At 42.1% G+C, this 12,485-nt stretch overlaps 1 protein-coding gene across 1 annotated transcript in view; it reads left to right on the forward strand.

The window, feature by feature from the left end:
• The first annotated feature begins 223 nt into the window (after positions 1 to 223).
• The window catches only part of C8H12orf50 (chromosome 8 C12orf50 homolog), a 44,029-nt gene continuing 31,767 nt past the window's right edge, over positions 224 to 12,485 (forward strand). The window contains exons 1-2 of the mRNA XM_061637789.1: positions 224 to 275; positions 8,025 to 8,101. Coding sequence (XP_061493773.1) covers positions 8,030 to 8,101 — 72 coding nt within the window. The 5' untranslated portion in view covers positions 224 to 275; positions 8,025 to 8,029. The remainder of the gene's footprint in view (positions 276 to 8,024; positions 8,102 to 12,485) is intronic.

Here is a 12,485-nt window from a genome sequence, read left to right on the forward strand (position 1 = left end):
AACTGAATCAAAATTCTAACCCATCGCTAGTTGCAATCCTATACGCACTTAGGTGGGAGGAAGCCCCATTGATAACGGTGGAACTTACTTCTGACTATAGAATTATGGGATTAGCCGTGTTAGGTTATTAAAATATGCAGAAATGACAGCAGCCACAAATACTAGTAGATTTTAAAATAAAGCTAAATCAATTTGTTTTCTCTTTCAGGTGACATCTTCATGGTTTCATTTATGGAAGGAACAGCTGGTGCCATTGAACTACAAGAGCCATTAGGGTAAACACGCCTTAAAGGGTTGCATAAGCAGTCTGAACAGTTGTAGTTGGTGCTGTTCTTTGCTCTCCCTTTAATAGCAAGAAGTTCAGGACCAGCTTTTTATATGGTCCATTTCTTATGGGGTATTTCTGATGCTCTATTTATTCAAAAGTGTAGAGCAGGAATAACTTGGGCATACAAGAGAGCATTCACAAATAAGAATTAACAGATAGGATATCCAGATGCAAAAGATGGCTGGATTTTTATACCTTTAACAGTTGCATGGACGACAGAATTTCAGCAGGTATACAGCCTATATTTGATGGTATTCCCTGTTCTACACAACCCTTGAAGGTGCAAAAGTCTGCTCTCTTTTGCATGTGACCTCTGTAGTCATAGCTTTCAAGAAACATCATCCCCAAATATCAGCCTGAAAGCTTGCCTATATCTATTTTATTTATTTATTTATTACGGTCATAGACCCGAGCTGGTTATATACAATTTAAGTATACAGGTAAGTACATTTAACAGTAATAGAATTAAAAGTAAAACAAGATAGAAATAAGCCAAAGTTCAGTTTTAAGCTAACAGGCAAAATTCTTTGTCTAGCAATTTGTCAAGAACAGAGAATTAAAATAAGTCATTAAATCAAGAGTGCATAATTCGAACCTGGTTCTTACGTATGGATTATGATACATAGAGAAATTTGGCAACTAGTTCTCTTAGAGTTTTGTCTTTATCGGACAAAAGAAAGTGAACAATCCATTCTGGTGTTCTATCAGAAAAGGTAGAAATGGATGGTAGAATTAATTTAACTCTTGGAACATTGTATATCTCACAGTTAAGTAGGACATGTTCCAGGGTTTCTGGTAAATTCTGATTACAAATACAGTAGCGTCTTTCTAGCGGGATACCTTGATAACGACCCGTTAAGAGAGCTGATGGTAGACAGTTGAATCTGGCACGAGAGAACAGAAATCTATCGTGTGAGGAGGTTAACTCTTCCAGATATATTGCTGAAGACGGAAAATGGAAACTTAAATTAAAGTGCATTGGGGAGCACGATGTGTGGGCCTTTGAGATTAGATATTGTTGGTCAATATCCTTTAATCGTTGGATGATGGTAGACTTAGCCATCGCTAGGTTCCAAGATGATAATAGTTCAAGAGACAGGCCTAGGTATTTTAGCTTCCCAGTAAAGGTTTTGGTCCATGTACTTTCGAAGGGATCTTTCCAAATTAGGTGCAAGAGCCCTAAATGGGGCTCAGAATAAGCTATTTTAAGCCAAAACCTATAGGCCTGTATCCAGGCTGTACATTCTATTGAGGAGATTCCGGCCTCTAGGCGAAGGCCAGCAGGAGAGGCACATTTTGGAAGTCCAAAAATAGAACGGAGGAAGCTTGAGAGTAATGTTTCTATTTTATTGTGGAAATTTAAAATCCAAATTGGGATACCATATAACAATTGTGAGAGGATTTTGGTTTTAAAAATTGTTAGTGCAGCGGGAATAAAACGGCCACCTTTGGTATGAAAAAATCTGATTGTAACTCTAATGGTGTTATAAGCAGCTTGTATTGCAGCCCGGATATGGGAGGTCCAGGAAAGTGTAGAGCAAAATATAATTCCAAGGTATTTATACTTTTTGACCTGTTCAAACATTTTGTCCTTTATTTTCCATTGTGTATTCGGTCTCTTTTTGGAGAAAACCATTACCTTAGATTTGTTAAAGTTAATAGAGAGATAATTTTTATCACAATAATTTATAAAAATTCGAAGGAGGCGCTTGAGACCGATTTCGGAAAAAGACATCAGTACCGTGTTGTCTGCATAGAGAAGCATGGGGCAACTCACTCCTGCTATTTTAGGAGAATGCAGGTTTTCATTATGGCATTCATTACAAATCATTGAGAAAGAGATTGAATAAAGAGGGAGCCAAAACACAGCCTTGGCGAACCCCTATGTTTACAGGAATAGATTTAGTTAGATTTCGGTTTATTCCATATCTCACCCTTAATGAAGTACAATTATATAGTTGTCTTATCAGGAGTAGCAGTCTTTTATCCATTGAGGTCGCATTTAGTTTTGCCCAAAGTAGATCTCTTGGGACTGAGTCAAAGGCCATCCTAAGGTCCTTGTAAGCAACATTTAGGCCCCTATTTGTGCCACGCATGTATTTTTCTGCCAAAAAGCTTAAGATTAGACTTGCCTATATCCATTCCCACCCTAAATGCAACCTCAAATTTGCATAATTTTTGCCATGCAGACTTGTCCCTGTCCCCACAGCTATACTTTCCAGGGTAGCTCAATGGCCTTTTAGAATGTGCCGTAAAAGACAAAGCCCTAATATAGCAGTAAGTCACTTTGCTTAATAGAATAGCATAACTATGGCATTTTTCCAAAATTTTCAATGCTTAAAATTTGAATTATATTTGTTTATTAAACTTCTACTGGTCTATAAAAATATTTATCAGAAAAGTTCCCAACAATCTTTAAAAGTTCCTGAAATAAAAGCTCCTAATGTCCAAATCGGAGGATGCTAAGCAAGTCTTCCTAAATAGGAAGATGCATAACTGAAGCATTGCTATAAAAGGGCATATCATGGAAGAGCTTCCTTTTGTCATCTCAGTGTGTGGTGATGGTAATAGGAATGGGAGCAGATATTTCTCTAGACAAGAAGGATTGAAATTTGAATTGAGCCCTGAAATATGTTTGTAGCTTCTGTAGATCCTTTCAAACTGATGTTATATGGTCCCTGTGGTTGACACCAGTTAAAATTCTAGCCACTGAATTTTGGACCAATTGAAGGTTCTGAACTGTCTTTAAAACAGCACAATGTAGAGCGCATTACATTAGCCATAGTAATCCAACATAGCCATTACAAAGCATACTGATATCATCAAGGGAAAGTGTAGCTATTGTACCAGGCTAAGTTAGAAGAAGGTACTGCTGATTCCATCTACCACCTGAGACTCCGGTAATCAGGCTGGATCCAGAAGAAGTCATAAACTTGTTCCTTCAGGAAGAGTGGGACCCTATCTTGATTGAGTAGACCATTCATTCATCACACAATCAGATTCTTAGTAACTACCATAATCTCTGTCCTGGATTTTTGGTCCTGATCCAGCCTGTTACTGATTCTATGTAATGATTCAGGGATTCCATTGTCTCTCTAGTGTATGAAGAAAAGCAAAGATATATTTGTCTTGCCTGCATACTTATGACACTGAACTCCAAATCCTCTGATAATCTCTTCATTTGATGACAAAATAGAACTCTGTAGGGTTTGCCAGGATAATTTCCAAGAGGCAGAACAGGCATTTCCCCCAAAATGTACAAAATCACTGCCAAACATGGCCACCCATTGGCAACCTTGTCAGGTGACCTAGAAGGATGCTATGGTTGATGGTATCAAAAACTGCTGATAACAGAAGAATCAACAAGAACACTTTCCCCCTATCTGTCTCCCAGTGAGTTATTCATCAGTGTGATCAAGGAAGTTTCTGACCCAAGACCAGGCCTGATATCAAACTCTCCTGGCTCCTAACCAGAGAAGCAGACTCGGGACTCGAAGACTGGGTTTTACACAGAGCTTTATTCTAGAGGTCAGCACAGGAGCATAGCATCAAAACATACTAGGCATGAATCAGGATACAGAACACCAGCAGGTGAAAGTAGACTGTGGAAGCAATGGAAAGTTGTTGTAACAAAGTTCTCACCCCAAGACACTTCAAATGAAAGAGAGGGGGTGTGGACAGTCCACTTGCATGAGCTGAATCTAGCACTTTCCAGCCTTTGAAACAAGATGGGGGCTCCTCTTAAGAAAAGAAGATAATTTCTCAAGTTGTAACATCTGTGTGACCTTAGGGGAACTGTCAGTTCTGACTCTGTGAGAAGTTTTCCCTCCTTATCTCTCTGGAATTGTCCAGCAGATTCATTCAGGTCTGACTGCTGAAAAGCAGATTACATTCTTCACTCTCTGCCACAGGTGGGGAGGAGCTGCTGAGACCTTCTTCAGCAGAAACACTAACAGGACCACTAGGTGGAGGGCTGATGGGTTTTGGGAAGCATTTCCTCTGTGGTCTCGCCAGACCCTTCTCAGACATCTGCGACCTCATTCTCCCAATCCTGCCACATGTTCACCAAGGGGCTCATGACACCAACTGAAATAGACCAGAAAATAATTTTTACCAGAAAGAACCTGGAGCTGATCTGCCACTGCCCACTCTTTCATTTTGCCCTCAAAAGGTATATTGGTGAGTAACTTTCTGTATCCAGAAGATCCAGGGACTTATTTTTAGGGATTTCCATGCTATAGTATCCTTATGACAACCAGGATCCACTCCTTCCTCAGAGAGGTATAACCAACCTAATGGCTTCAGCCACTCTTTCCCATCAACTGGGATACAAATGACAGATGGTTGGCTGAATCTCTCCAAAGTATTTGTCCTTAAGCCACCACGACTGAAATTCATTCAATAAAAAGCAATGAAACTGAGACAATGACTCCTCAAATATAAATACTCTCAGCAACAGGGAGTCCAGATCAGACTAAATATAGACATTTTATTTGCAAAGTGTTGTTGAGCAATCACATTGCAGAAGACAATCAAATATTCAGCACAGTCAGATGGAGACCTAACTAATGAAGCTGCATTCTATGTGGATCAATTCTGCTGTAAAACAATGAGTGGATGCAATGTGGTTGTGCTTCATGGTTGTCATTGCCACAGAGTAGACTCTAGGAAGGGTTCTGTCATGGGCCCCATGGAGACCCTTTGGCAGGATTGGGGAAATCCCATTCATTACAGATGGTTGGAAAGGGGCTGGGGTAATCCTGGGGACTATGCTTTCAGAAGCCTTGGGTGATTTCATGCTCAGAAAGCCTGATAGTACTTCTGTCAAGCAAAGCCCACACACTCCGCCCTTATCTACAACTGACAGGAGGGAGTTTTTTCAGAGTTGAAAACAAAAGTATGTTTTATCAGAGGAAGTGATAACACTCTGGCCAAGGCTGCTGGCTGGAAAAGAGATGCTGTTATTTAGGCAGTTTTCTTTCTGCTTCTAGAATTAAGCCCTTGCCTGATAGAGGCCAGAAGGTGCTTGAATTAACCTGTAGTGTGCAGACACCATGTCTCATTGATAAGCTGTTGCTTCCAATGTCTAGTTATGCCTATTCCTGTTTGAATCCTGGTTTAAGCCTGGCATGAGATGCTAGATCTCTGTTCTGATTTCTGGAATAAAGCTCTATGCAGAAAAACCCAGTCTCCCGTGTCCTGCATCTGCTTTTCTGTTTGGGATCCAGGACAGGCTCTAACCTGTCGTATTCGAGCTTTCTCTCCCCCAACTGGCATGCTACTCATTTCACTGTCTGCTGCTTTCCTTTGTACCAAAGACTCTTAACTGGTTTGAGGGGGTTCTTTTGAGTGACTGTGTTGATCACCCATGTGCACTCCCCATTAGTGACAGTCACCAGAAATGCCAACCAAAGAATCCCGAAGAGAATTCTGGAAATCAAGAGAATCCATCAGTTACTGAGTTCTGATTATCTGAACAGGTACTTTGCTCGTGCAGGGATCACAGGGATGTTGGGAGCTAAGCACCAACACCTGTAACAAGTAACCTGAACCAGTGAGGAACAATAGACAGAAAGACAATCTATTATTCCCTCCACTGATTCCTCTTCTAAAATGTTTGCTGTTTTTGCAGGCTGTACTCCTGTCCTTCCTCCCTTCTGTTCCTGTCCAATTAGTCAGAGATAGTGCCTGTGAATGCAAGCCTCATGGCAGTAACAGCATGTATGACTTTGTTTCTTTCTAGTAATAAATTTTAAGTTTCTTTATTCTTTCATCTACCAACCTTAACAGACTAGTTATATTGCACTCTGCTGCGATATATATAAAAAATCCAATAGGGAATCCTGAACTTCTCCAGGTAGTGGCCAGATCATGACAACAGAATAGTTTTTAAATTCCTCCTTCAGCACACCAGTCCTAAACCAATCCAAGCAGAACCCCAGCCTGAGAAAATAACTTGAGCTATGTGTCAGCTCAGCTATATACAGGCACAGCTCATGATTATGATGGCAGCCATGAAGTCCTGGGCTGCTCCCTGTAAAAAGACCTCAGTTTGAACATTTCAGTCCCCAAGTACAAATGGGTCTCCATGGCTCTGGACCATTTCTGTTAGGTCAATAATGGGGTCTTCTAAGCAGGAACCAGGTGGCCCACTAGGAGAATACCTATTTTGTCCCTGGATATAATACCAGGTGTATGCATTCAAGATAAGCAGTCTGATGGATTGGGAACCTGGACAGAGAAACAGAATTCTTACAAAATATGATAATCCTCCTCTATTCTTTACTGATGCTATACAGAGAAACTGGCTAGACATATTTGGGAGAGAATAGGATCAGCTATCTCATCTGTCAGTTTAACACATGACAGGTTGGCTTCCTCCTCCAGGATTAAATCCTGGAATAAGTGTCTTCTTGGACATTTACATGATCCACAGCACCTGAAAAAGTGTCAAATGTTATTAAATCCCTGTCTCTGTTGTTTAGTAATAGGCTCAGAAATCAGCACAGGAGACTGTCATTAGCAGCCTGACCCCCATTCCCTGACCTATTCTTGTCATACCTCCATCTTCCCAATGAAGTGCCAGTTTTAGCATCCCCACTTCTCCCCACCCAGTTATGTGCACATGAATCCCAGAAGTAATTCACTCCAAGTTCTACTTTACCACATCATCTCAAATGCAATCCTAGCCTTTAGAAACTTGTGTCCCTCTCATCTACCTCCCTCAAAAAGCTGTGATCATATCCTACATATACACTGTTTTCTCAGAGCCTGTCACTGAAGCCTAACCCCACACTATCCCTCACCAATGACCTTTTCAAGACCTCTTGTTAAACAACCTCCAAAACTGTGTAGACACACACACACAGTTCTGCCAGTTCCAGTGTTTCTCCACCTCTCTCTTCTGAAAACAGGAGCACATGCCAGTCAAACCCTGCCCCTTTTTGCTATAAAACCTGGTGGGATAAAAAATCAGCTTCAAATACATTTTGCAACTGATCAGCAGATCAACCAGTTCCCCCTCCAGGTGTGGCTCACGGAAACACTTTGCTGTAGGCGACTAGTGTGCTCACAGCCTAACAAGCAAGAAAAGGACTGGGATCAATTCTAAGGGTGATATTCAATTCTAAGGGTGATATTCAATGCTAGTCCTACTCAGAGTAGACCCATTGAAATTAATATGCAACTAACTTAAGTTCATTAATTTCAGTGTATCTATTCTGAGTAGGACTTAGTTGAATACAACCCATAAACGACAATAGACTGACTAGGAGAGAGCAAAAAACAACAACACCAAGCAGCAATGCATATCCTTGCAGTGTTCTAATGCAAGCATCCCTGTAAATTTGTCACTTTTTGTTATTCCCCTCTGGCAACATCTACCAGCAGCACCATTGGTATTCCCAGACCTTTTCCAGGTACATGTTCCTGGATAACTGCAGTCTGTAGGAGAGAGATGTCAGTCAGCACAGCAGCAATCAAGGATCCAAATATATTTAAACATCAAGGCCTGGTTTATTGGAGTGGGCAGGAGCTGATGTCCTCACTTGCTCCTACTCCTATCTCTTTACTTCTGTTAATCATATGAGTTACAGCCGTTCTCTTAATTGAATTCTAATGACTTGGTAAGCTAATAAGTGGTACAATGGAATGAACAGACTACATGGAAATTGCTGTCTTCTTATTTGAAACACAGGAGCAATGAAAATAAGCGAACACTCCCAGTTTGAGGGGTCGTATGATGGCCTTTGTGATGATGTCATAAGAACCAAGGTAACAATGAAAGAAATTCTGGAAGTTTGAATTTGCGCACTGTCTAGCAACCACTTTCAATTTGTGAGCACTTCAACAAACCTGGAGAAGGTACCGTCTGTTTTACAATTAGTATAAGTAACCTTTTGAATAAAAGTGTCAACAGGAGGTCTCCCTTTAAGAGGAAATAGAACTTAGAGCCTGAATACAGCTGTATTCAGAACAAAGGGAATGTTCTTTCCTTACACGTTGATAGTTCTTACATTTGTATTGAGACCTTTCTAAAGGCAGTGGAGTAGAAGCACAAGAGGTGGCAATGGCAGAAGTTGGGGATGACTGCTATTTCTATTTTCATTCAACCTGTATAAAGGTAAATACTGCACAATTTATAATGGCTTGCATCTGCTGTAGTATTATGTGCCCCCCTCCAAAGTGTGAGGCATTTCAGTGATAGTGCGAAAGGATTTAGAGAGCTATCCTGTGCATTTTACATAGAAGTAAGCCCCATTATGTTCACTGGAGCCTAATCCCAGGTATGTGTAGAAAATTGCAGTCATATTTCCTTGGGTAAAAGACAGCACTTTAGGCTTATGGTGTCTTTGTAATTGTTGTTTTATTGCATAGCAGAAGCAAAAAAAAGCATTCCTACAATGGGCAGAAGGTTCCCCAGAGAGTACACATATCCTGTTCCAATTAATGCTGCCTTGAAACTCTCACTTGATCCACCTCTTTGTGTTTTTGCCATTTCAAAAATGCCAACCACATTTGGTGTTTCTTTCCCCCTGTTCTCAGCTGAAGAAATGTTCACCTGTCTTTTCCATTAAAAAAACAACAACCCTGCAAACTACTTTTTGCTGTTCATCTGCTCTCCCCTTCCTCAGCAGCAGAAGCGTTCACTTTCTCCCAGTTCAAATGGGTATTTTGTTCAGAATACTAAAGAGTGCCTGCAGCCTTCTGCTAGTGACTTGCCTTCAGTTGAAAATTGGCTTAAAAGAGTGGTGACAACATTCAGGCTCCCAACTTTCTCCCTCCCCACTACTCGCAAACACTAGTGGGAAGTCCCTTAACTTAGAGACTACCCCTTCTCCTCACCCTCCAGACCCTATACATCACCAGTTTTCTAAGATGAACAAGTTTTACTGGCATGGGTAGGGCAAAGATACAAGGGATTTTTCACCATGCAATCAAAACTGCATCCTAGAAATAAAATTCTAGTCCACCCAAATCATTCTGACACCTCCTTTAAGAAACTGATCAGAAACTCCTAAAAACAACAACTATATACATTTTCTCTGATGAGCTCTGCTTCCCTTATCCCTGGGACTGAGTGAGATTCCCACGCCTATAGAGATTCATGGTAGGCACATTTCCAGGAAGATCAAACAGAAGTGAAATGGTGCTTTGCCAGGGTTGCCCATCTTGCCTTGCAGATATCTCAATATGCTACACCAACCATTTGAATCTGTGCAAGTTGTTGAAAGGGTATCTCTTCCTTCTGCTCCTATACTGTTTCTGGCCCATATTGCCTAAGCAACATGCCTGGATCCAAATTGCTGAACCATAACCTGCAACAAGTATTTGTCCTATGGCAGGGATGAGGTACTGGATTCTGCTGGCAGGCTGGATAGTTTTCTCCCTCACCTGCAGTGAGCTAGGTTTGACAGAGCAGGGCTGCCAATCTGTCAGATGACACATTTTTGTCCACACAGGGAAACACAGCCTGCAAAGCACTGATAATCCCCTGATTGTCAGGTTTTGCAGAGCACCATGCACTGGAATTCACAAGATCTGTCGATCAGCTGATAGTGTTTCTGAAACCATTTGCATAGGGCTTTGCAGGCACCACAACCAGGTGATTGATGGTGCCTGTAAAGCCCCTTTTGCCTCAGCCACATTTTTACCTGCCCTGCCCCGATATCAAATATGATGTCAGGAGTAGGGTAGGAAGTCATGGCTTGGCTAAAAAGACCTCATGGGCCAAATGAGGAAGCCTGGTGGGCAAAACTAGGCCCACAGACTGGAGGTTCCTCACCACTGTCCTAAGGGGAAATGTTGCTGGGCCAGCAGGGCTGAACCAATGAAGTTGGCTGCCAATAATCCACCCTTTCTGTCTATCAGTCCAGATGTTTATATTGGGCAGGATGTCAAACCAAGGCAGATAAACTCCCATAACTCAGTGCTGGATTACTCCCACTGTTGAGGTCTGCCTCTGCAGCCCACCAGCTGCAATGGGCTGATCCTATCCACTAAGCTCTTCATGGGGTACAGATGGAGTAAAGAAGTCTATAAGAAGTTATTTCTCATTCATGACTACAGGTTGTGTCTGGTATCCTTCTAGCCCACATCCAGTGCAGGATACTTTTACTCCTGCAGATTCTTTTCCCAACATCTTTTCTATTCCAGGTGTCTTTTTCTCCAACTTTTCACCCCCTTCACTGCTAACAGGATCCTGGATATACACAGCCCTTTGATCATCTGCTGAGTGCAATACTCAACAGCACAAACCTGCCTCGTCCATCATAGACCTCCTTAATCACCCCTAACTGGATGCTCTGTAGCTGACTTTGTGCATCAGGTTTGACTCCTATGTAGCTACTGCTCCAGCAAGGCTACTTTGGACCTAACACTATCGTGTGCCACCTCCAGATTTTCCCTTATGATTGTTCTAGGGTCCTCACTGAACTCCTTCAGGCTTGCTATGAAGTCTTTTGAAACCACTGCAGCAATGTTCCGATTGCAGGAGTGCAATTATTTGCTTCACCTTGGCTCGTCCACCAACTCAGTTCCTCCCCAAGGAAAACAGTATTCTACATCTGACAACAGTGTTACATGCCTCTCAGTTCCTACTTTCCAGCAATAAGAACTTACAAAGTTTCAGGGTATCACCACAGGGTTTAATTTCCTTCAGATGAGAGAGCACTGGAGATTTATGATATCTTTGTAATATATGCTTTCTTTACAAATATACAAGCAAAGCACAGAGGAAATAAACAGGCACTTCTACAGCAGGCAGAAGATTCTCAGGGCACAACTCATAGCCTCCCCCAGAGCTGGACTCCAGATCCAGCTAACTCCAGATAGCAACCCTGAGCTATCAATCTATATCTTTATTTCAAAAAACGTCAACAGTTTTTTTGCTGTTTCTCTGCCCCTTGTCCTCAGCTGGAGCAGTGCCATTTTTCCAAGCTGTGATGGGTATCTCACTCAAAACACTTGAGAGATATCCCCAGCCATCTAGAGACTATCTCTTGTCATCAGTTTTCATTGATGAAACATCATTTCACCATCCATGGCTATTAGCAGGTGTTAGCAATTATGTATTCCTTCTTTACAGAGGAAGTGCCTTCCAGTGGCTACTGTCAGAAGCATTATTCCCAGCCTGCATACAAGTTGCTGGGCATTACAGGTGGGGAGAGTGCTGTTGCACTCAGGTCCTCTTGCAGGTTTCCCATGTTGGTCTGGTTGGTCACTGTGAGAACTAGATGGGCCTTTGGTCTAATCTAGTAAGCTCTTCTGATGTTATAGATCCTCCGTGGCGCAGAGTGGTAAGCGGTGGTAACACAGCCGAAGCTCTGCTCACGGCCGGAGTTCAATTCCAACCGAAGGAGGAAGTCAAATCTCCTGTAAAAGGGGTCGAGGTCCACTCAGCCTTCCATCCATCCGTGGTCGGTAAAATGAGTACCCGGCATATGCTGGGGGGTAAAGAAAGGCCAGGGACGGAACTGGCAATCCCACCCCATATATATGGTCTGCCTAGTAAACGTCGCAAGATGTCACCCTAAGAGTCGGAAACGACTCACACTGTAAGTGCGGGGACACCTTTACCTTCTACTTCTTATGTTCTTATGACTGTTGAGCTACATGAGATGGGACATTGTTTGTGGGTGGCCTAGGGGGGCAGAACCCTTAATCTTTTGCACTAGGCCACAATTCTCCTACCACTTCCCCCTTTTTGTTTGTTTGTTTTATTTTGCTGGCAGGGCTGCTAGGCATGCTTGCATAGGGCAGTGCCAGTGAGACACCAGCTACCAAGTGCTTTAATGTGCTCAGAGACCTAAATTTGCATCTATACATATAAATTAGCATATTCAAATTTTACCAAATTTGTGTCATGAACCTATACCCTACCGCCATGCTTAGAAGTGCCCCAGCATATGATGTAGTCTAAATGCTGAGTGCAAAGCTGGGATAGCTTAGAATTCCACCCGTAGTGAAGGGAAGATGCTAGTATTATAGAGAGAGGAAAGCCTGCAGAAACTTGCCGGAATTGTTTAGTCAGTTCAGCTCATGTGTATAGCAGGAGTAAAAACTGGACTGGAGCCCATTTGAGATGAGTGGTGCTTTTTAGAATAGCTGTAAAAAAAAAAAATGGACCCAGGCCATCCACTGGTCCCTGATCTTGCAC

This window comes from Rhineura floridana, chromosome 8 (assembly GCF_030035675.1).
Source record: "Rhineura floridana isolate rRhiFlo1 chromosome 8, rRhiFlo1.hap2, whole genome shotgun sequence".
NCBI classification, from domain to species: domain Eukaryota; kingdom Metazoa; phylum Chordata; class Lepidosauria; order Squamata; family Rhineuridae; genus Rhineura; species Rhineura floridana.